This window comes from Podarcis erhardii (assembly GCF_964252035.2).
Source record: "Podarcis erhardii genome assembly, chromosome: 7".
Classification (NCBI taxonomy): Eukaryota; Metazoa; Chordata; class Lepidosauria; order Squamata; family Lacertidae; genus Podarcis; species Podarcis erhardii.
This window is the reverse complement of record NC_138511.1, coordinates 85,856,663-85,880,143: the sequence shown is the minus strand read 5'-3', so window position 1 is coordinate 85,880,143 and position 23,481 is coordinate 85,856,663. Positions and strand designations below refer to the sequence as shown.

At 49.1% G+C, this 23,481-nt stretch overlaps 1 protein-coding gene across 6 annotated transcripts in view; it reads right to left on the bottom strand.

Annotated features, from left to right (window-relative positions):
- DMPK (DM1 protein kinase) overlaps window positions 1–22,430 on the bottom strand; it is a 53,839-nt gene extending 31,409 nt beyond the window's left edge. For all 6 annotated transcript variants that reach the window (XM_081868940.1, XM_081868941.1, XM_081868942.1 and 3 more), the window contains exon 1: window positions 22,128–22,430. In XM_081868940.1, the coding sequence (XP_081725066.1) occupies window positions 22,128–22,287 (160 nt within the window). In that variant the 5' untranslated portion in view covers window positions 22,288–22,430. The remainder of the gene's footprint in view (window positions 1–22,127) is intronic.
- Window positions 22,431–23,481: the final 1,051 nt, after the last annotated feature.

Sequence of the window (23,481 nt, the reverse complement as noted above, 5' to 3'; positions counted from 1 at the left end):
TACTATTTTTTTTTAAAAAAATGGAGCCTTATAGGATCAGACCAGAGAGTCCCATCTAATCTAAGATCCTGCTCTCCATAAAATACCTCTGGAGAAGGCGCAGAAGCAGAGCAGGAAGGCAAGAACCACTTGCATGCGTTCCTCGCTCCCCAGAACCCAGGATTCAAAGATAGACTGTCTCTGAAGCTGAAGGTTCCACTTTGAGTTTTTGTGACTCGTAGCTATTGATGGATAGGGACGCGGGTGGTACTATGGGTTAAACCACAGAGCCTAGGACTTGCCGATCAGAAGGTTGGCGGTTCGAATCCCCGTGACGGGGTGAGCTCCTGTTGCTCGGTCCCTGCTCCGCCAGTAAAGTAAACCAAGTAAAGCAAGATGAGCGCCGCAACCCCAGAGTCGGTCACGACTGGACCTAATGGTCAGGGGTCCCTTTACCTTTACCTTTTAGCTATTGATGGAGACATTTCTCTCTCGGGTGCGTATCATTACAACCTTGTACCCAGCATTGCTCAGGGCATTTTTAGAAGGTGCTGTCTGCTGTCGATTCAAAATTGCACCCCATCGTACCCCAAAACTGACAAAAACCTGCTCCTTGATCTCAGGAACCACATCATTTGGTTACGGCATCTTTAGAGGTGTCCAAATGCACAGAGGTCACAAAAACCACTTCCCAAAATATTTTGCCGATCCTCCAAGTGTCCCTATTTTTCAGGGATGTTTCTGATTTAGATAAGCTGTTCTGGTTTCTGATTTTATCCTGCTTTTCCTTAGGACGTCCCCATTTTCACTGGAGAAACGTTGGAGGGTATGGCGTTATTTGACTCCCGAGCTGTCTGAAGGCAATCCTGTATAGGGAAAGGGTTTTTTTTCTTTTAATGTTTTGATATATGTCGGAAGCTGCCCAGAGTGGCTGGTGCAACCCAGTAAGATGTGTGGGTTATAAACACTAAAAATATAATTACGGAATGGGACATCCCTATTTTCATTGGCGAAATATTGGAGGGTATGATATAATAATAATAATAATAATAATAATAATAATAATAAATAAATAAATAAATAAATAAATAATTTTATTTATACCCCACCCTCCCCAGCTAGAGCTGGGCTAACACCAGTAAAATTACAGTAAATACAGGGGGGAAATACAGGGGGGAAAGGGAAAAAAGAAAAAAAAATTAATTTAAAATACAGGTTAAGATGCAATTTAAAATGCAGTCTCATTTTAAAAGTAGCCCATAAAACAAAACCATAAGGGAAGGGACTGAGTCCAAACCAAAGGCCACGCGGAACATCTCTGTCTTGCATGCCCTCCGGAAAGATGTACAGTGGTACCTCGGGTTAAGAATTTAATTCGTTCTGGAGGTCCGTTCTTAACCTGAAACTGTTCTTAAACTGAAGCACCACTTTAGCTACTGGGGCCTCCCGCTGCTGCACGATTTATGTTCTCATCCTGAAGCAAAGTTCTTAACGGGAGGTACTATTTCTGGGTTAGCGGAGTCCGTAACCTGAAGCGTCTGTAATAGCAGCGCTTTTAAAGCCCCCCCGGAGCTCGCTCAACCCATCACCGTCTCTTGAACCTGCAGAAATTGTGGCTCAAAGGGATTTGTGTATCTTTAGCCATTCAGCAGCAGAGGGGATTTTGCAGTCCCTGCGCCACCGAGGCAGAGAAGGTCAGGCTCACACCCTGAGCAGCTGTTCCTCCTCTCTTCCCTCTGGACCTGCCGAAATATTCCACGAGAAGGACTCTCAAAAGGCACAGGGGGCCTTGACCTTGGCTGCGTCTGGGGGAGAGTGGCTCCCTTTTGACGCCCCGGCCCTCTCCATCCCGAGACTGGCCCTGTTCCAGCGGCTTTTCGAGAGGGAGTGAAGTATATTTGCTTGGGTAAATATGTTTATTTGCCTTCAAAGCATTGTTCAAGGAGCAGGACTAGAGCCAGGTTGCAGGTGGCGTGGGGTGGAGAGGTTAATTTGCTCTCTGGCAGCTGCTAGACTTGCAAGATATTGAACCAGGAAAGAGGTTCGTGTGCCCACAATGTTTCAGTGTGCAAGGTGGGGTGGGAAACGATAGAAACTTATAAGATGAATTTGTGTGTGTGTGTGTACATATACAGTGGTACCTCAGGTTAAGTACTTAATTCGTTCCAGAGGTCCGTACTTAACCTGAAACTGTTCTTAACCTGAAGCACCACTTTAGCTAATGGGGCCTCCTGCTGCCACTGCGCCACCGGAGCACGATTTCTGTTCTCATCCTGAAGCAAAGTTCTTAACCTGGGGTAATATTTCTGCGTTAGCGGAGTCTGTAACCTGAAGCGTATATAACCTGAAGTGTATGTAACCCAAGGTACCACTGTATGTATGTATGTGTGTGTGTGTATATATATATATATATATATATGCAGGTTTTGGTGTCCTCGGGTGTCTTCCCGTGTAAAAGACACCCGAGGACACCAAAACCTGCATTCCTGTACCCGTGAAAATCTACGAAAGCAAATATATATATATATATATATATATTGAATGGAAATGGTTTATTGAATATTTACAGATAAATTATAAACGGGTAAAAACATTGGCAGGATTTTTGTAACAACCTGCAGTTTCAGAAGAGTATATACTTAATATGAAATAAATGAGCAAATTAAGTTAATGTGGATATGCAGAAGATATTAAAAACAAATTTAAGGAACCGCAGAAAGAGGAGGGGTGGAAGTCAAGTTTGGAGATGTCAAAATGAATGTAGTGAAATGTATAAAATTAGTGAAATGTATAACTTGGAAAGTATGTATGTATAAATGAATAAATGAATAAAATATCAAAAAAAGAAAGAACAGAAGAAGAAGAAGAAGAAGAAGAAGAAGAAGAAGAAGAAGAAGAAGAAGAAGCTTATAAGATGATATCTGGTGAGGAAAAAGTAGTAGAGAGCATTGTTTTTGTCCCTCTCGCATCATATTAAGCAGGCAATAGATTCAAGCCAGAAAAAAGAAACTACTACTTTTCACAATGCACAGTTACCTTCTGGAACTCCCTGCCACAAGATGTATTCATAGGCAATGGCTTAGAAGGCTTTAAAGAAAAACACAGAGCGGGGGAATTTACAAAGGATAAGAGGTCTACAACTTACTAATAGCCCAACAAAAGTGGGTCAGGCCCCTCACTGCTACCCCCCCCCAAAAAAAACACATTTGTGGAATGAGAAGTATTTCAGCAGGAAGTTACACACTGGTTAGAAATGAAGTAGTGGGGGCACCGCAAAATTTCTGCAGAGTGTACACGCTTTCGAAAGAGGAATCACAGTATGACTGCCCTGATAGTACAAATAACTGTGAGTACACAATACAAAGGGAACTTGAAGAGCTTTTGTTGTTGTTGTTGTTTAGTCATTTAGTCGTGTCCGGCTCTTCGTGACCCCCTGGACCAGAGCACGCCAGGCCCTCCTGTCTTCCACTGCCTCCCGCAGTTTGGTCAAACTCATGCTGGTAGCTTCGTGAACACTGTCCAGCCATCTCGTCCTCTGTCGTCCCCTTCTCCTTGTGCCCTCCATCTTTCCCAACATCAAGGTCTTTTCCAGGGAGCCTTCTCTTCTCATGAGGTGGCCAAAGTATTGGAGCCTCAGCTTCAGGATCTGTCCTTCCAGTGAGCACTCAGGGCTGATTTACTTAAAAATGGAGAGGTTTGATCTTCTTGCAGTCCATGGGACTCTCAAGAGTCTCCTCCAGCACCAGAATTCAAAAGCATCAATTCTTTGGCGATTAGCCTTCTTTATGGTCCAGCTCTCACTTCCATACATCACTACTGGGAAAACCATAGCTTTTACTATACGGACCTTTGTTGGCAAAGTGATGTCTCTACTTTTTAAGATGCTTTAACTGGCATCTTAAACAGCGGCTCTCTTGCAAAATGCTTTGCTCGGAAAAGAAGTAGCTGACAGCTGCCGCTCATCCGACCTCCACAACAACAAAACAAGTCAGATATGAGAAGGTTGAAATAAAAAGCGGGAGGGGTGGGTTGGTTGGAAGTCCTGTGTCCAGTTCTGGGCACCTCAGTTTAGGAAGGATGTTGACAAGCTGGAAGGTATGCAGAGGAAGGCAACCAAGTTAATCAAGGGTCTGGAAACCAGGCCTTATGAGGAACGGTTGAAGGAGTTGGGCAAGTTTAGCCTGGAGAAGAGGAGACGCATAGCCATCTTCCAATTGCTGCCACATGGAACAAGCTGCTCCAGAGGGGAGAATCGGAGATCCAAGAGATTCAAGACAGGAGATTCCGAATAAAAATCAGGTGGAATTTTCAGACAGTAAGAGCTGCTTGACGGTGGAACTGTCCCCCACTGGAGGTTGTCGACTCTCCTTCCTTGGAAGCTTTTAAGCAGAGGTTGGGTGGCCATCTGTCAGGGGGGGCTTCAGCTGAAATTCCTGCATTGCAGGCAGAGGCGTAGCAAGGTCAGGTGGTACCGGGTGCAAATTTATTTTGTCACTCCCCCCCTCCCCACTGACAGCTCAGGGTAGGCTTGGGAGTCACGGGCAAGTGGCGCGCCAAATGTCGCCCCCCTTAGTGATGACACCCAGGGTGGCCCGCCGCCCCCACCCCCTTCCTACGCCTCTGATTTCAGGGGGTCAGGCTAGATGGCCCTTGGGGGTCCCGTCCATCTCTATCATTATATGATTCTACAGTGGTGCCCCGCAAGACGAATGCCTCGCAAGACGGAAAACCCGCTAGACGAAAGGGTTTTCCGTTTTGGAGGCGCATCGCAAAACGAATTTCCCTATGGGCTTGCTTCGCAAGACGAAATGTCTTGCAAATTCCTGCGGGTTTCCCCCCCCCTTTCCCCCCCCTTTCCTAAGCCGCTAAGCCGCTTATCAGCTGATCCGCTAAAAGCCGCTAAACCGCTAATAGCGCTAATCCGCTAAGCTGTCAATGGGATTGCTTCGCGAGACGAAAAACCGCTATACGAAGAGCCTCACGGAACGGATTAATTTTGTCTTGCGAGGCACCACTGTACTATGAAAATAAGAGCCTGCAGTGTGTGTGTGTGGGGGGGGGGTAATCTTTCTCCATCTTTCTGTGCTTCCTCACAATCCCGTCTGCTTTCAGACGCTGCTGATGGAGAACAGGGCAGGCTTTCTTCTTCAAGAGAACACGCCACACAAGGCAAGCCAGCGAGGCCAAGGCTTAATATTAGTACATTTCCCCCGTTCCCTCCTGCACCCAGCGCAAGAAAGCAACAATGTTGTTGTGTTTTTTTTGGGGGGGGGGGTCTTCTTCTTAAAGCCTCATGGAAAAATCCACCAGAGGCAGCCGTGTCTCCTGAGGACAACCTGTCAGCTGAGTTGCTGCAGCGCATTTGCCAGCGCCTGACTTCTTTTCAAGCCTGCAAACGGCAGCAGCAAGATGGCGAGGCTGGCTGGCTGCATTTGTTAAGAATTTGCGGGCAAGCTTTTTTAAAAAAGGGCGCAGATTTAGATGCGGGTGAACAAGCACCTACAGTTTATCCTCTCTGCCTTTCAGGAGCCGAGAGAGAGAGCCGAACCCCAGGAACTGCCACCACAAAAGTCCCGGTCTTAACCCCACTTCCAACGTGCTTCTGCTCTTTTTCAGCAACCTGTTTTTGACTTTTCAGTCTGGCACCAGAAGTTGGCAGAGCAGAGCGATGGCTGGGACACCTGGCCCTGTTCGGGGGTCTGCCAAGAAAGAGTCAGCAGCCCCCTCTCAGCTGTTGCTCAGCGTCCTCTGCATCTGGGAGGTGCAAAACCTACAGTCTGGGGTGTCTGAGAAACCATAGCTGTCAACCGTCCCTTATTTGGCGGGAAACTCCTTTATCCCAGCGCCGTGTCCCGTTGCTGTCCCTTATTGATGATGTCCCTTAAATTTCCCGGGTTTCATGCTCGCCCGGCTCGGGAGGGAAGCAGCGGCTCGGGGTCCTCCGCTGTGAGAGAGAGCGTGCGCACGAGCTGCCGCGTCTCCGTCTCTCCCTTTCCCCCCTCAGGGGCACATTGTGAGGAGACGGGTGGCGGCGGGCGGGCGGGCAGCCCCTCTCTTGCGAGACTTCCGCCACGCTGCCAGGGGAAGCCGGAAGCGGCAGCGGCAGTAGCGGCAGCTGAGGAGGCAGCCTGAGGAAGGAGGAAGAGGAGGGGATGGGGAGGGACGCAGAAGGGCGGCACTTCAGGGCCAAGGCGGCACCACAACCGTCTCATGCCGGGCTCACGGGCGGCGTGGGCAAGAGTCTCTCTCCCTCCCCCCCGTCGGGCGGGGAAGGGCCGATGGAACTCCTTGCACCAGGACGACGGCAGCCCCGACGTGCTGCTTAGCATCCCCCCCAACCAGTGCAGCATCTTAATGTAGTGATTTCCCCCTCTGCATCCCTTTCATAACTATTTTTACAAATCATTTGTCCATCCATAGTTCAAATTTTTACTACAAGGTTTCTGTCAATCCTACCAATGTATGTAACTCTTGACAACAGCTTTTCAACTGAATTATAAACTTTCCCCATTCTTTATTAAAGAGGTCCTCTTCCTGGTTTCTAATTCTGCCTGTAAGCTTTGCCATCTCGACGTCGTTCATCAGTTTTGTCTGCCCCTCTTTTTTGGGCGGAGTTGTAGACCCTTAGGATCATCTAGTCCGACTCCCTGCAAAACACAGTCGGTGGCAGCAAAAGCAGCATGGCTCCATCAGTGCCGGATTTCTGTATAAGCTAAGCAAAATCGCTTATTTTGGCTACTGATCCCTTATTTTCAAGGCTGCCGGTCCCTTATTTTCAAATCTGTAAGTTGACAGCTATGCTGAGAAACCCCTTTTGTGAATCCACCTTCGTCGCTTCTGTCACTGACTCTGCCTTCACTTCTGCCCTCAATGCCCCAAATGCCGGAAGAGACCTTTCTTGGACCAGGATATTTCAAGAGTTCCCCAAAAAAGGAGGGAGCTCTTCCTTCACCCCAGTCTTACCTGCCTGGCATCCTGCTAGGGTCCATCGCCAAGGCAGGTACTTATTGAAAGAGGGGGACTTCTCAAGCATGCAAGGTTTTTTGTTTTGTTTTGTGTGATGGTCTGGGACTTGGGCTCGGGCTCGGAACCAGAGGAGTCTCAGTCCGCACCAGATCCTTTGCCTCAGGCAGCATCTGAACCAAGTCTGGAGCCTGATCCTGAAGAGTCCCAGTCTGCACAGGTTCCCCTGCAACAAACACCAGCTGGGCCGGTTGGGTCAGGGGAGGCTGAGGCGGCCTCTGGGTCTAGTAACCCACCGACGTCTCCCGAGCTGCAGAGACTGAGGTCTGAGAGAAGAAGAGACCTGAGTACTCGCCTTCGGGCGAAACAGGGAGGTGAGTAGCTGGGGGATCAGGACCGGCCATTACCCCGACAAAGATAAAAGGCTGTCGGACCCTGCCCCAGGTTGCGGGAGCAACATTGTTGTTTGCCAGAACCTGCCTGAGCTTGCCTGGTTTTCTGCCTTGTGTCCTGCCTTGGACCTGCCAGACTGACTCCTCACCCCTGGATTCGGGACTGGACCTGGACCATGCTACTCAGGTTACCCCCGGACCCAGCACAGTTTTGTTTTGACCTGATGTAAAAATGCCGGTTTCTACATACCAGCTCAATGTCATCTGGGCTTGTCCCTTTCAGGGGGAAATCCAACAAGTGAAAACTAAAAGGTGTTTTTTTTTTTTTTTTTGCTATATAGTGGTACCTCAGTTTAAGAACAGCCCTGTTTACAAACTATTCGGTTTACGAACTCCACAAAACCGGAAGTTTGCAAACTTTACCGGCGGCGGGAGGCCTTATTAAGGGAAAGCACCTTGGTTTAAGAACGGTTTCGGTTTAAGAATGGACTTCCGGAATGGATTAAGGGAAAGGAGAATATTAGCCGCTTTGAGACTCCTTTGGGTAGTGATAAAGCGGGATATCAAATCCAAACTCCTCTTCTTTTCTTCTTCTTCAAGACTCGAGATTGGAGTATGAAGAATAAAAGGTAAAGGTAAAGGTACCCCTGCCCGTACGGGCCAGTCGTGTCCGATTCTAGGGTTGTGTGCTCATCTCGCTCTAGAGGCCGGGAGCTGGCGCCGTCCGAAGACACTTCCGGGTCCCGTGGCCAGCGTGACGAAGCTGCAGCTGGCGAGCCGGCACCAGCGCAGCACACGGAAACGCCGTTTACCTTCCCGCTATAAAGCGGTACCTATTTATCTACTTGCACTTAAGAGTGCTTTTGAACTGCTAGGTGGGCAGGAGCTGGGACCGAACGACGGGAGCTCACCCCGCCGCGGGGATTCGAACCGCCGACCATGCAATCGGCAAGTCCTAGGCACTGAGGTTTTACCCACAGCGCCACCCACGTCCCACATATGAAGAATAAAGACCACAGCTAATGAAACTTTGGATTTGAGTCTGAAGAATAAAGAACATTGAGGAAGGAAGGAAGGAAGGAAGGAAGGAAGGAAGGAAGGAAGGAAGGAAGGAAAGAAAGAAAGAAAGAAAGAAAGAAAGAAAGAGGCTCATGCGAGGTGATGATCCAACAGAGACTCCATCTCCTCAGAGTATTGCGAAAGAACCATGTCAATCAACATTTGATGATCTCCTTCTACTGGTCAACAATAGAAAGTGTCCTTTCATACTGCATCACGGTGTGGTACGCTGGTTTGACATCAACTGATAGAAAGTGCCTACAGAGGGTGGTGAATACAGCACAAGATATTATGGGCTGTCCTGTGAATCTGCTGGATGAAATAGCGGAAGAACGTTGCCACAGGAAAGTGAGGAAAATTCTCAGGGCTGATTAACACGCTGGCCGGCACTTTCTTGATCTCCTGCCCTCGGGCAGAAGATATAGAAAAGGGTAAAGAACCACCAAAAGGGTAAAGAACAGCTTCTATCCATGGGCTGTTAGGCTGCTGAATGAAAAGATAACAACAGGGCAACTGACTTTTGGGTTTGGTGGGTGTGCGTCAGTAAACAAGGGGAATTAAGACTAAGAGAGCTGAGTGGGGGGTGCTTGTGTAATCCCACTGTATACAAATTGTACAAGTGACAATAAAGTATTTCAGTTTCAATGTACAGTGGTACCTCAGGTTACATACGCTTCAGGTTACATACGCTTCAGGTTACAGACTCCACTAACCCAGAAATACAGTGGTGCCTCGCAAGACGAAATTAATTCCTTCCGCAAGTTTTTTCTTCTTGCGAGTTTTTCGTCTTGCGAAGCACGGTTTCCCATAGGAATGCATTGAAAATCAATTAATGCGTTCCTATGGAGACCGCTTGCCAGGCTGGCGGTGCGGAGAAGGGCTTTTCTCCCCACCGCAAGCCTTCAGGACAGGTACGGGAACAGAGGGGAAGGCGCACAGCGCTTCTCCTCTGTTCCCGGGGCTTGCGGTGGGAGGAGGGTTTTTCCTCCCCACGCCAACATTCAGAACAGCATTCTGAAAGTTGGCGGTGGGAAGGAAAACCCTCCTCCCACTGCAAGTCTTCAGGACAGCCATCCGAAGGCTGGCGCGGGGAGAAGGTCTCTCCGCCCCACCGCCAGCCTTCGGAGGAGGTCCGAGGACAGTGGGGAAGACGCGCTGCACTTTCCCGCTGTCCCGGAGCTTTCCCTATGAGCTTTCGTCTTGCGAAGGAAGCCCATAGGGAAATTCGTTTTGCGAAGCGCCTCCAAAACGGAAAACCCTTTCGTCTAGCGGGTTTTTCCGTCTTGCGAGGCCTTCGTCTTGCGGGGCACCACTGTAGTGCTTCAGGTTCAGAACTTTGCTTCAGGATGAGAACAGAAATCGTGCTCCGGCGGCGCAGCAGCAGCAGGAGGCCCCATTAGCTAAAGTGGTGCTTCAGGTTAAGAACAGTTTCAGGTTAAGTACGGACCTACGGAATGAATTAAGTACTTAACCTGAGGTACCACTGTACTGAAAACGACAGATCTCTCCTGCTCTTGCAGATGTGTTGCATTCCGTATCTCTTTTCCCTCTCCAGGCCGGCTTCTAAAATTTGTTAGGATGTTTTACGTCCCTGTCATCGACCGCCACCCCGGTCACTTTTTCCTTTCCATGCTTTGTGAGGAGAAGCACTGTCAAATTCCAGGCACTGCCAACTGCCTCGTGGCACGAAGCCAAGAGCCCAACTGGCATCTCCTCCTGCTAAACCAACCTTGCCCAGTGACGTTGGGGGTGGGTTGGGCAACCTCCTTTGAGAACAAATGGCTCAGGATTAATTTACTTCAAAAAATCATAGATTCGTGGAAGGGACCCCAAGGGTCATCTAGTCCAACCCCCTGCAATGCAGGAATCTCTGCTAAAGCATCCATGACAGGTACCCGTCTAACCTCTGCTAAAAAACCACCAAGGAATACCGACGAAAGAAGAATGGCAGACAAAATTAATGGACTACGCAGAATTGGATAAAGCGACAGGAAGGATTCGAAACCTGCGGGACCAGAGATTTACAGAAGATTGGAAGATATATATGAATTAGTTGAAGAGCAACTGTAATGAACAAATTACACTAAAAGTTTTGTAAGGAGAAATATATGAAATATTGCAAAGAAGAGAGATATTAGTTATGATATTTAAATGTAATAGTGAAAGTAAAAAGGTAAAGGTAAAGGGACCCCTGACCATTAGGTCCAGTCATGACAGACTCTGGGGTTGCGGCGCTCATCTCGCTTTACTGGCCGAGGGAGCCGGCGTACAGCTTCCGGGTCATGTGGCCAGCATGACTAAGCCGCTTCTGGCAAACCAGAGCAGTGCACGGAAACGCTGTTACCTTCCCGCCAGAGTGGTACCTATTTATCTACTTGCACTTTGACGTGCTTTTGAACTGCTAGGTTGGCAGGAGCAGGGACCGAGCAACAGGAGCTCACCCCATGGCGGGATTCGAACCGCCGACCTTCTGACTGGCAAGCCCTAGGCTCTGTGGTTTAACCCACAGTGCCACCTGCGTGCCTATAGTGAAAGTAAGAAATGTCAATTAAGTGATAAGAGTGGAAAATTTTCAGATATGATTGATGGAAGTCAAAAAAAATTGTATAAGATATAAAAGTATGTTTAATAATTGTTGAAAATGGTATGTTAAAAAACTAATTACACACACACACACACATATATATGTAACCACCAAAGAAGGGGAGTCCACAACCTCCTGAGGGAGTCCACTTCCCTGTCGAACGTCTCTTGCTGTCAGAAAGTTATGCCTGATATTTAGTCAGAATCTCTTTTCTTGTAGCCTCAAGCCTTTGGTTCCAGTGCTACCCTCCCAAGCAGGAGAAAGAAGAAGAAGAAGAAGAAGAAGAAGAAGAAGAAGAAGAGTAGTTTGGATTTGATATCCCGCCTTTCACTCCCTTTAAGGAGTCTCAAAGCAGCTAACATTCTCCTTTCCCTTCCTCCCCCACAACAAACACTCTGTGAGGTGAGTGGGGCTGAGAGACTTCAAAGAAGTGTGACTAGCCCAAAGTCACCCAGCAGCTGCACATGGAGGAGCGGGACGCGAACCCGGTTCCCCAGATTACAAGTCTACTGCTCTTAACCACTACACCACACTGGCTCTACACCACACACAAGCAAACTTGTTCCATTTCCCATGTGACAGCCCTCAAGATATTTGAAGACGGCTGTCATATTTCCTCCTGGTCTCCTCTTTCCCAGGCTAAAAGGACCCAAGTTCCTCAACTGTTTTTAATAAGGTTTGGTTTCCAGACTCCTGATCATCTTGGTCGCCCCCCTCTGCCCACCTTCCAGCTTGTCAATATCCTTCTTAGATTGTGGCACCCAAAACCGGACACAGTATTCTAGGTGTGGTCTGACCAAGACAGAATACAGTGGCACTATTCCTTCCTCGATCTGGACACTATACTTCTGTTGATGCTGAAATTAATGACCCAGGGAACCAGGTCTTTCTAGGCAGTTTAAAAGGCCAATCAGCTTTTGATCAACCAATGAAAGTTTGCAGTCCTCAGAATTGATGCTTTTGAATTATGGTGCTGGAGGAGACTCTTGAGAGTCCCATGGACTGCAAGAAGATCAAACCTCTCCATTCTTAGGGAAATCAGCCCTGAGTGCTCACTGGAAGGACAGATCGTGAAGCTGAGGCTCCAAGACTTTGGCCACCTCATGAGAAGAGAAGACTCCCTGGAAAAGACCCTGATGTTGGGAAAGATGGAGGGCACAAGGAGAAGGGGACGACCGAGGACGAGATGGTTGGACAGTGTTCTCGAAGCTACCAGCCTGAGTCTGACCAAACTGCGGGAGGCAGTGGAAGACAGGAGTGCCTGGCGTGCTCTGGTCCAGGGGGTCACGAAGAGTCGGACACGACTAAACGTCAACAATTACCTGTGATTACTGCACTGCTATGTGTTTGGCCAAATGACCCTTGTGGTCTCTTCCAGTGTGGTGTAGTGGTTAAGAGCGGTAGTCTTGTAATCTGGTGAACTGGGTTCGCGTCTCCGCTCCTCCACATGCAGCTGCTTGGGCCAGTCACACTTCTCTGAAGTCTCTCAGCCCCACTCACCTCATGGAGTGTTTGTTGTGGGGGAGGAAGGGAAAGGAGAATGTTAGCCGCTTTGAGACTCCTTAAAGGGAGTGAAAGGCGGGATATCAAATCCAAACTCCTCTTCTTCTTCTTCTTCTTCTTCTTCTTTTCTTCTTCTTCTTCTTCTTCTTCTTCTTCTTCTTCTTCCAACACTACAGTTCTATGAGTCTATTCATCTAGCCCAGGATTACGGACAGCAGCTTTCCACGCAGTCCCATGTACACGTCTTTCCTGTTGCCTGTTACCCGAGATCCTTTATGGCTATAGATGCCAGGAATCGCACCCTGGAACTTAGCCATGGCCAGCTTTGAGAAGCTGGAGGGCACCAGGTTGGCAATGGGTCATGGGGGGGATGGGAGAAATCAGACCATTGGTCCATTTGGCTTAGCATTGCCTGCACTGACTGGCAGCTGCTCTCCAAGTTTCTAGACAGGGATTCTTATCTCAGGCCCAGACTGAGCCTGGGATGCTTTGTTTATTTGTATTTTCTTCCTCCCTTTAAGGGGAGGGCCTTCTGGCAATTCCCTCATTGTGAGAAGTGAGGTTACAGGGAACCAGAGAGAGGGCCTTCTCGGTAGTGTTGCCCGCCCTGTGGAACGCCCTCCCTTCAGATGTGAAGGAAATAAGCAGCTATCTTCTCTTTATAAGACATCTGAAGGCAGCCCTGTTTAGGGAAGTTTTTAATATTTAACGCTGTACTGTTTTTAACACTTGATTGGGAGCCGCCCAGAATGGCTGAGGAAACTCAGCCAGATGGACGGGGTATAAATAATAAATTATTATTATTATTATTATTATTATTATTATTATTATTATTATTATTATACGCTGCTTGGCTGTAAAACCAAAATAAAACCAAAAAACCTCAAGGCAGGTTTACAAAAACGATAAAATCTATCAATGGGAAGAACTAGCAGCAATAGCGTGAGATGTTCGAAAAGCCAAAATAACAACGGACTAAAAACAGATGAAAACTCGCACTGACTTTCTAAACATCTGGGAAGTCCAAAGCAAAGTGGTTTTCCAGATGCCCAAAAAGAGAACGGCGAAAGAACCCGATCTGAAATCAAGAGGCAAGGAGTTCCAACTGGAAACTGCAAGAATGGTTTCACACAAACAGCTGAGCAGCCCCCAGAGTACTGAATGGGTGGATGCAGTGTCTGTGAATCTGTTAGCTGCGACCTACAAAGGCCTCACTCAGTCTCCTACAGTGGAAAGCTGCACACACAACAGATCCGATGGCTTGATATTTTGGGGTACTTAAAAAAAAGAAACCCCCCTCCAAAACAAACCCCAACCCTCCATCTGGGGGGGGGGGGAGAAAGAGAGAGAGGCTTCCTTCCAAGTTGCCCTGGGGCATTTGTCAGATTCTGTCCGAAACCAGCTGCTTTGCCCCCCTTTCGGTGGCTTCCTATTTCGGGCAGGAGATGATGGGTTGGGAATCTGGGCTTGCAGCAATTCTCAGATTCCAAGCAGGGCCCTCGGAGACTGTCTTGCATACTAGCACGGGAGGACAGAGGGTTTTTGTATGTGTGTGTGTGTTTGTGGAATTCCTGTACATGGAAACTTTTTCAGGACGCAAGCCTGCCGAAGCCCAAAGGTGGGGCTTGCACTCAGAAACCGTTTCTGTGCCGGGCCTCAGCCACGGGGTTTTTGCAGAAACACCGCCAGAGGGGATGTTCCGGAGCACGTGCAGAGTGCTTTTTGCCAATCGACAACCGCAGCTGATCCCCTGGCAGCAAAGGGTGATGGACTCCACAGTTCTACAATATATACCCAAAGGTCCCAGAGAGAGAGAGAGAGAGAGTGTACATACGACTCTTTATCTCAGAGTCGTGGCTTTGCTTCCGACGTTTGGCAAAAGATTCCTGCATTGAAATCTGTGGGGCTTACTAAACATACATAGGATTACGCGGTGCTATTTTTCTGGGAGGACGCAGGGGTATGCATACCCCTAAACATTTTTTGAATATTGTACTTTTGTCCATTTACTGCATTTATTTCCCCCGGTTCGAACTATAAAATTGTGATTTTCCTGAGTCAAAATGAGAGTACCCCTAAACATTTGTTTAAGAAAAAAAAAGCACTGGGATTATGCTACAGTGGTACCTCCGGTTAAGAACTTAATTCATAGAATCATAGAATCATAGAATCATAGAATCATAGAGTTGGAAGAGACCACAAGGGCCATCGAGTCCAACCCCCTGCCAAGCAGGAAACACCATCAGAGCACTCCTGACATATGGTTGTCAAGCCTCTGCTTAAAGACCTCCAAAGAAGGAGACTCCACCACACTCCTTGGCAGCAAATTCCACTGTCGAACAGCTCTCACTGTCAGGAAGTTCTTCCTAATGTTTAGGAAGCCGGAGGCCCGTTCTTAACCTGAAACTGTTCTTAACCTGAAGCACTGCTTTAGCTAACGGGGCCTCCTGTTGCCGCCATGCCGCCAGAGCACGATTTCTGTTCTCATCCTGAAGCAAAGTTCTGAACCTGAAGCACTATTTCTGGGTTAGCGGAGTCTGTAACCTGAAGCGTATGTAACCTGAGGTATCACTGTACTAAACTTCCTGCTATTTTAGAAACCCTTCCACCCTCCTCGAACTTTTAATCCTGCTTCAGAAAATCCAAATAATCCCTCCCCACCAAACCAAAGACAGCAAAAATATAATCATATACATAACAGGCAGCTTGCTGGCCTTCAGTATCCTACAGGGTTGGTCATTTGCTGGGGCAGGGCCGTAGCTCAGTGGTTAGAGCATCGTCTTTTGCATGCAAATCTCAGGTTCAATCCCCCCCCATGGCATCTCCTGGAGAGCTGCTGCCGGTCAGTGTGGTCAAGGCTGAATTCGGTATTCCCCAAATAGGACATGGTTACAGTGCTACCTCTGGTTACGTAGTTAATTCATTCCGGAGGTCCATTCCTAACCTGAAACTGTTCTTAACCTGAAACAGACTTTAGCTAATGGGGCCTCCTGCTGCTGCTGTGCCACCGGAGCACGATTTCTGTTCTCACCCTGAAGCAAAGTTCTTAAACCGAGGTACTATTTTTGGGTTAGCAGAGTCTGTAACCTGAAGCGTCTGTAACCTGTATAAGGAAGCTCCCTGTTGTTGTTGTTTAGTCGTTTAGTCGTGTCCGACTCTTCGTGACCCCCTGGACCAGAGCACGCCAGGCACTCCTGTCTTCCACTGCCTCCTGCAGTTTGGTCAAACTCATGCTGGTAGCTTCGATAACACTGTCCCACCATCTCGTCCTCTGTTATCCCTTCTCCTTGTGCCCTCCATCTTTCCCAACATCAGGGTCTTTTCCAGGGAGTCTTCTCTTCTCATGAGGTGGCCAAAGTCTTGGAGCCTCAGCTTCAGGATCTGTCCTTCCAGTGAGCACTCAGGGCTGATTTCCTTCAGAATGGAGAGGTTTGATCTTCTTGCAGTCCATGGGACTCTCAAGAGTCTCCTCCAGCACCAGAATTCAAAAGCATCCAGTCTTCAGCGATCAGCCTAATCTATCCAACCTCTGCTTAAAAACCAGCAAGGAAGGTCCACAGCCTCTCGACAGAGACCTACTATCAAACAGCTCTTACTGTCAGAAAGTTATTCCTGATGTTTAGCCAGAATCTCCTTTCTTGTTCGAGTCCTACCCTCCAGACCCGGAGGAAACAAACTTGTTCCTTCTTCCATATGACAGTCCTTGAGATACTGTGGTACCTCGGGTTACAGACGCTTCAGGTTACAGACTCTGCTAACCCAGAAATAGTACCTCGGGTTGAGAACTTTGCTTCAGGATGAGAACAGAAATCGCGCTGTGGCAGCGGCAGGCCCCATTAGCTAAAGTGGTACCTCAGGTTAAGAACAGACCTCCAGAACGAATTAAGTTCTTAACCTGAGGTACCACTGTATGTGAAGATGGCTCTCATATCTCCTCTCAGTCTCCTCTTTTCCAGGCTAAACATGCCCAACTCCCTCAACCATTCCTCATAAGGCTTGCCCTCCTCTGCACACCTTCCAGCTTGTCAACATCCTTCTTAAACTGTGGTGCCCAGAATTGGACACAGCATTCCAGGTGTGGTCTGACCATGGCAGAATAGAGTGGCACTATTACTTGTGGGATGCGGGTGGCGCTGTGGGTTAAACCACAGAGCCTAGGACTTGCCAATCAGAAGGTCGGCGGTTCAAATCCCCGCGACGGGGTGAGCTCCCGTTGCTCGGTCCCAGCTCCTGCCAACCTAGCAGTTCGAAAGCACGTCAAAGTGCAAGTAGATAAATAGGGACTGTGGCAGCGGGAAGGTAAACGGCGTTTCCGTGCGCTGCTCTGGTTTCGCCAGAAGCGGCTTAGTCATGCTGGCCACATGACCCGGAAAAAGTGTCTGCGGTCAAATGTCGGCTCCCTCGGCCTGTAAAGCGAGATGAGCGCTGCAACCCTAGAGTCGTCCGGAACTAGACTTAACTGTCAGAGGTCCTTTACCTTTACCTTTATTACTTCCGACACTAGACTTCTGTTGATGCCACAACCTAGAATAACATTAGCTTTTTTTGCTGCTGCATCACACTGTTGACTCATATTAAACTTGTGGTCCACCAAGACCCCTAGATCCTTTTCACATGAACTGCTAATAAGCCAAGTGTAAAAAGGTAAAGGTAAAGGTACCCCTGCCCGTACGGGCCAGTCATGTCCGACTCTAGGGTTGTGCGCCCATCTCACTTAAGAGGCCGGGAGCCAGCGCTGTCCACAGACACTTCCGGGTCACGTGGCCAGCGTGACAAGCTGCATCTGGCAAGCCAGCGCAGCAAACGGAAATGCCGTTTACCTTCCGGCTGGTAAGCGGTCCCTATTTATCTACTTGCACTTTGACGTGCTTTCGAACTGCTAGGTTGGCAGGCGCTGGGACCGAACGACGGGAGCACACCCCGCCGCGGGGATTCGAACCGCCGACCATGCGATCGGCAAGTCCTAGGCACTGAGGTTTTACCCACAGCGCCACCCGCGTCCCATAAGCCAACTGTACCTTGTCTTATATTTGTGCATCTGGTTCTTCCTACCCAAGTGCAGAACCTTACATTTGTCTCTACTGAAATTCATTTTATTAGCTTGGATGGGCCCAGTTCTCCAATCAGTTAAGGTCATTTTGAATCCCGATTCTGTCTTCTGCAGCATGAGCTGCCCCTCTCCGTTTGGTGCCATTCTCACGACGATAGGAAATTAATGGCACAGAAATGAGCAGAGATTGCAAGCATGTGTTAGGCCTGGAACTGAGCCCCCCCCCCAATAGCATGGTGTTGGAGTGGGGAGCGGGGGAGGGGAAGAGAAGGAGGAGGAGGAGGCGAGGAAGACGACACGAGGGAGCCAAACGGGCACATGGAGAGTGCATTTCCATAGCAGGCAGCCTTTTATGGCGTTTTGCAAAGTCTCCGCAGCCCAAGCAACATCTCACACAAGCCCCGGCCGTCGCAGGAACACGCACGGCCGGATCTCCTTGGTAAAGGGGGTAGGGCTATGCCATCTTGTCCACAAAAGGCAGTCTGTGCACGGCCAAGGGGGTGGGATGGCGTGCGTGCTTTGCTGTGGCGGCGGTGTTGAAAAGGAAGCTGCCAGAACAGTCTGCACAACCCTCCCTTGTCCGCTCTCTCCCTTTCTGCCGCAGCTAACACAAAGCTTGCGAGAGACTGTGAGAGAACAGAACAGGGACAACAAATAATACGGCCACCGTGATGCCCAGAGTCCTCTTTGCAAAGGCGGCTCGCCGTTTTCCAGGAAGTTCCCTTTGCAGTTCCAAAGACTAGAGCCCCTTATTTTAGAAAAAAAAACACAAAACACAAACAAACATGTAGCCGGGAACTCCTGATCGCTGGCACGTGCTATTGAAAGGGCTTTTTATACGTCCATAAAATGCCAGCAAGGACTTTGAGGGCTCTGTTCTGTGCACACATACACAGACGTGGTTCAGTGCCAGGGCTCAGCTCTGGAATTGTCCAAACAGGAGCAAGATGACTCCTAGACATGTGCAAAGTGCCTCTCTCACTATTCAGTAATTAGAGCCTCCTTTGCACATAAGTTCTATCTGCCTGGGTTCAGCAGAGGAGGACGGGCGCTTGGATCAAAACACTTAAATTCCAGGCATGGTTGAAATGCAATAACTTTTAGACTGAGCCCTGGAGATTCCATGGATTCATTATTTGCCATTATACCCCACCATTTTTTTCTCCAAGGAGCTCAAAGTGTGACGTACACAAATCTACCCCTCCTCAAGTCATCCCCACTGCAACCTTGCGAGGTAGGCCAGTCTGAGAGAAGACTGGCCCAGGTCCTAGTCTGATACCCAAACTGCTACACCACACTGACTAACCGCTTTCAAATTTATTCGCGCATGGCAGAAGTGACCACAGGAAGGGGTGGGGGCAGTTCATGGCTTCTTCTTGGCGCACAAATGCGTTCCCTATAATGTCCAGCTGCAACAGTTCGCAGGGTGCTGATATCCACCAAGAACTGACCCGATTTCCAGAACTAAACTCTAAAAAGGGACGCCACCCTGAATAAGACTGGTATTAAAACCTGCTTCTATTTAAAGAAAGACGCCGACAGCACCCTATCCCCAGCTTCTGTAAACTTCAAAGGAAAGAAAGGCGAAAATCCCATTACAGTACGTTATTCACAGCTGTTCAAGGCCTGCCGGCCGGCACTCAAAACAACAAACAGATCTGAGCAATGGGAGCTGGAATATCTGGGTTTCTCCCCAGCAGGTGAACTGTAGGCAGGATACGGTGTGGGCTTTTCGTGTGTTTGACTGCGAGCTCAGCGCCTTGCATTCCCTGCCCTCTCGAACGCTTCTATTTCTATATTTATTTATTTCTGCGGGCAGCTTCTCTGCCGCTTCTGCTGAAACGCAACTCTAAGCAGTTGGCAATGGGGTTAAAGCACCTTAAACGAAACACCAACGGTGGGGGGGGAAACAGGCAGGGAATTTGCCCATTCTCTAAAATGCAACTAGCAAGCCAACCAAGCGCCAAGAAACATGAGATGCAAGCATCCGCTGCGTGAAAAACCTGGGAAGTTCAAAGTGAAGAACTGCACTGCGGGGGGGGGGGGTGGACTAGATGATCATGGGAGGTCCCTTCCAATTCCAGATCTGTGATTCTTAGAGATCCTGCCTCCTGGACTAATCTTTGGCCACAGTGGGGCTGATGAGAATCAAGGGGACGCAATGAGCCTGCTCTGGCCTTCCCAGTCAAGGAAAAAAGCAACCTTTATTGGGCGTGAGTGTGGGGAGCCACAAAAATCAAAGGCAGAAATCCAGCCTTCCACACCTCTTTCTGGTAATGCTGGTGGTCAACAAAAGAGGTTTAAAGACTGTCTCAAGGCAAATCTTTAAAAAATGTAGTATAAACACAGACAACTGGGAAACACTGGCCTGCGAGCGCTCCAGTTGGAGAACAGCCTTTACCAAAGGTGTCATGTGCTTTGAAGACACTCGAACTCAGGACGCAAGGGAGAAACGTTCTAAGAGGAAGGCACGCTTGGCAAATCCACACCGTGATCAACTCCTGCCCGGGAACTAATGTCCCCACTGGAAGGACGTGTGGGTCCAGAACTGGCCTGCACAGTTACTTACGGACTCATTCTTAAAACCGTCTTTATGGAAGACAATCTTACTCGGCTATGAGGGATCGCCAAAGAAGTGTCATTACACAATAGATTAAATGGTTTTTCATTTAAAAAAATTTTTTTTTAAAGGACCCCTGTACAAATGGCACGAAGATGCCCTGTTTGGTGTAAAGGAGATTCCCATCACAGAATCTGTAGAGCTGGAAGGGACCCAAACGGTCATCTACTCCAACCCCTTGCAATGGAACCAAACCTCTTTCTGGGTGCAATTTGTTGATCTCTCTTTTATCAATGGGGGGCTCCCCACTCCTCAACCCCACCAGCACCACCAACGAGAGGAAGAAATGAACCGCAAGCAACCAGCCAGGAAAAGCTTGTCAACCGCAAAATATTTTTTTTCCTTTTGGGGTCTTCAACATGCTATTTCATTTATTACTGGATTTCTTTTATATTACTCATTCAATTGACATTCCTCCCGAAAGAGCCTGGGGCAGTATTCTTAAATTTATATCCTTCCTTTCGTCCAAGGAATTTAAAGTGGTTTACACAGCTCTCATTTTATCCTCAAAACAACCTTGTGAGGTAGGCTAGGCCGAGAGGACTCAGCTACAACAACAGTGTTTTAAATGCATTATAAACATTCAACACCAGGTGGTGCTGTAGAGCACAAAACTTTTCTATGAGATTTTACATAGGGTTTTTTCCCCCTTTTGTTGTAACAATTTAATTTATGACTTATTTATAGTGGGGGGGTTTTCCCCTGTGTGTAGATCCATCCAGAGAGAGAGACACTAGCCAATATTTCCCAACAAGCTTCTTGGGCCAAGTTGAGATGTGAACACTTGACTCCCAAATCCTAGTCCAACCCTTTTTAACTCACGCTAGCAGGGGTAGGGGCTAGCCTGTTTTCAAAGAATCACAGAGTTGGAAGGGACCCTGAAGATCATCTATTCCAACACCCCTGCAATGCAGGAATTTGCGGCTGTCCCAATGGGGGATCGAAACTGCAACCTTGGGATTATCAGCACCACGCTCTAACCAGCTGAGCTATCTTGTTGGACCTGATTCACAAGGTTTCAAGGTCCTGGACAGCAGGACGACTACCAGCCTAGGGTGGGAAGTGAGGGGCCAGGCATGGGTTACTAGTATCAATAACAGGTCTATACAGAGGCCACTCCTTGCAGGAGGTTCTTAAAAGTCTGAGCTGTGGCTCTACTCACTGGCAAACCCAGCGGAGCAAAGATGAGATCATCACAAAGGAGGAGGGAAGCTGTAGGGACAAGAGGGAAACCGAGTCACAGGGGAAAGATCCGTTTGGGGGAGGCGGGGAAAGGAAGCAGCACAGAGTGTGCAGGAGCTAACCAGGTTTCTAAATCGGGCAGGACAGCGAGAGAACAAATCAAGTTTAGATGGACATGGGTGGGTGTGTCACTGCAGAGAATATAGGAGACACTGGTTTTGCAGCCCAATCTGCAAATTGCGTGATTCCAGGGCCTCGGTTTCCCTCCTTCCGCAAAACCGGAACAGTAAGGTGGAATGACTTTATGGGGTTTAACAAACCCACTGTGGAGCAGAGGTCTAATGATGGCTATTGACCATAATAGCTAAGTGGAACATCTAGGAACAGAGGCAGTCTATCAGTCTAGCTAGAGACAAGCGACAGGGGAAAAGGCTACCTTATAAGACCATTGCTAAAGACCGACAAGGCAACTACTGTATAGGAGAACATTCAGGAAGCACAATGTAAAATAGTCACTGGGAGAGAGAAAGGGGCCTCAGATTCCAGTATTTGTGGGATCTGGGCACAGGTAAAGAAAGCTGAGCTAATATGTCCCCCCAGAAAGCCACAAGCCCATTTTTACTAGCTCTAAGGAGGCTATGGCGCAACAACAGAAAAAAGGAGGAGACTATCTCCCTCTCTCTCTCTCTCTCTCTCTTTTTTTACTTTGAAAAGGCTTCCCTGTCTGGCTACCGGGCCAGTGGCTATTTGCAAGCCTGGATAGGAAAGTTTCCAGCAAGGATCTGGCAGACTCACCCCACTGTAAAAACTCCATGATATATTTCTCCTGGGCCAGGGGCGACGTGCTCAGCTCGTGGTGCACACAGAGCAGAAGGTCCACCAAAGTCTCCAGACCCACAGCGCTCCGGTCCAGGACCAGCTCCTCCAGTTTCTTCAGTCGCACCTCGGCAGCCATGGCGGGGGCGGGGCGCACCCCAGCGTCTGCCGTGCCTCCTGCCACATCCAGGGACGGCTGGCAGGAGCCGCCCTGGCTTGCGTCCTCTATGCCAGGCTGGCACCCCCCTGCCCCATGGGGGGCACAGTCTTCTCCTTCCTGGGCGATCAACCCGGCTTCTAGAAGTCCACAGGGTGGTCCAGAATGGCGGGCAGGATGGAGAGCGCAGCTTTCTGGCGGCTGCTGGAGATGCGCGTGACTCTTTCTCTCTGTCTCACATTCAGCCTTCTCCCCGCACAAGCTTTCCCAGACTTTTCCCTCTCTCACGCTGTCCGAACTGCCAGTCTTTCTCGCCGGGCACACAGGGACTTGTGCGCTCTCGTCCCTGGCGCACGCCACTGTCCCCGTCCTTTATGCTGCCTTGCGCACCGTTGTTCCTCCTTTTCTGTGGTCCGAAAACACACCCACGCTCCTCCCCTGCCCCCACTCTCTCACATGGACAAACACCCCTCGCCCCCTCCCTCTCACTAGCAGCTCTCCCCTTGAATCGCACAAGCACACCCAACCTTTCCCCCCCTAGCGTCCAGGCCCCACAAACGTGCAAGACCTGAGTTTCCCCTCTTCCTTCACTTTTGCGCACTGCAAAAAGAAACCTTGCGCAAATTTTGGCAGTGGCTCTCCTGAGCCAACTTGCAAAGTCCTGGCTCTCCCCCCCCCCCGCCTCCCCTGGCTCAGTTTACTCCAGAAAAGCCCCCCCCCTCCTGACCACACCCTGCCCTTCCAGCCCAGCCCAGCCTGGGATGCCTCTGTGCCAGGGACTCGCAGCAGCAGCCGCAGGCACAAACAACCCCATGCCCATTTAAAGGCCCCAGGAATGGAGTTCGAGGCCAAGAGGCTGGACTCCTCTTTAACCCCTTCTCAGCTCTCTCTCTCTCCTGCTCTCTCTCTCCCTTTTCCCAGCCACAGAGCTCCACTACAGTCTACCTAGAAACCAGGCTCCATTATAACCTGACAGCTGATGGTGGGGCACAGGGCAGATGGAGCCAGCGTCGGGCAAGCAGGATTACACAGCTTGGCCCTTGATCAGAACCTCTCTACTCCACCTGATTCCCCACCCTGGACCCTGAAAGGGCAAGGAAAGCTCTGCTTTTTGTGACAGGCACCCCCAGTTCTTTTGACTGTTCCTGCCCCACAAACTGGGAACAGAACTTTCTT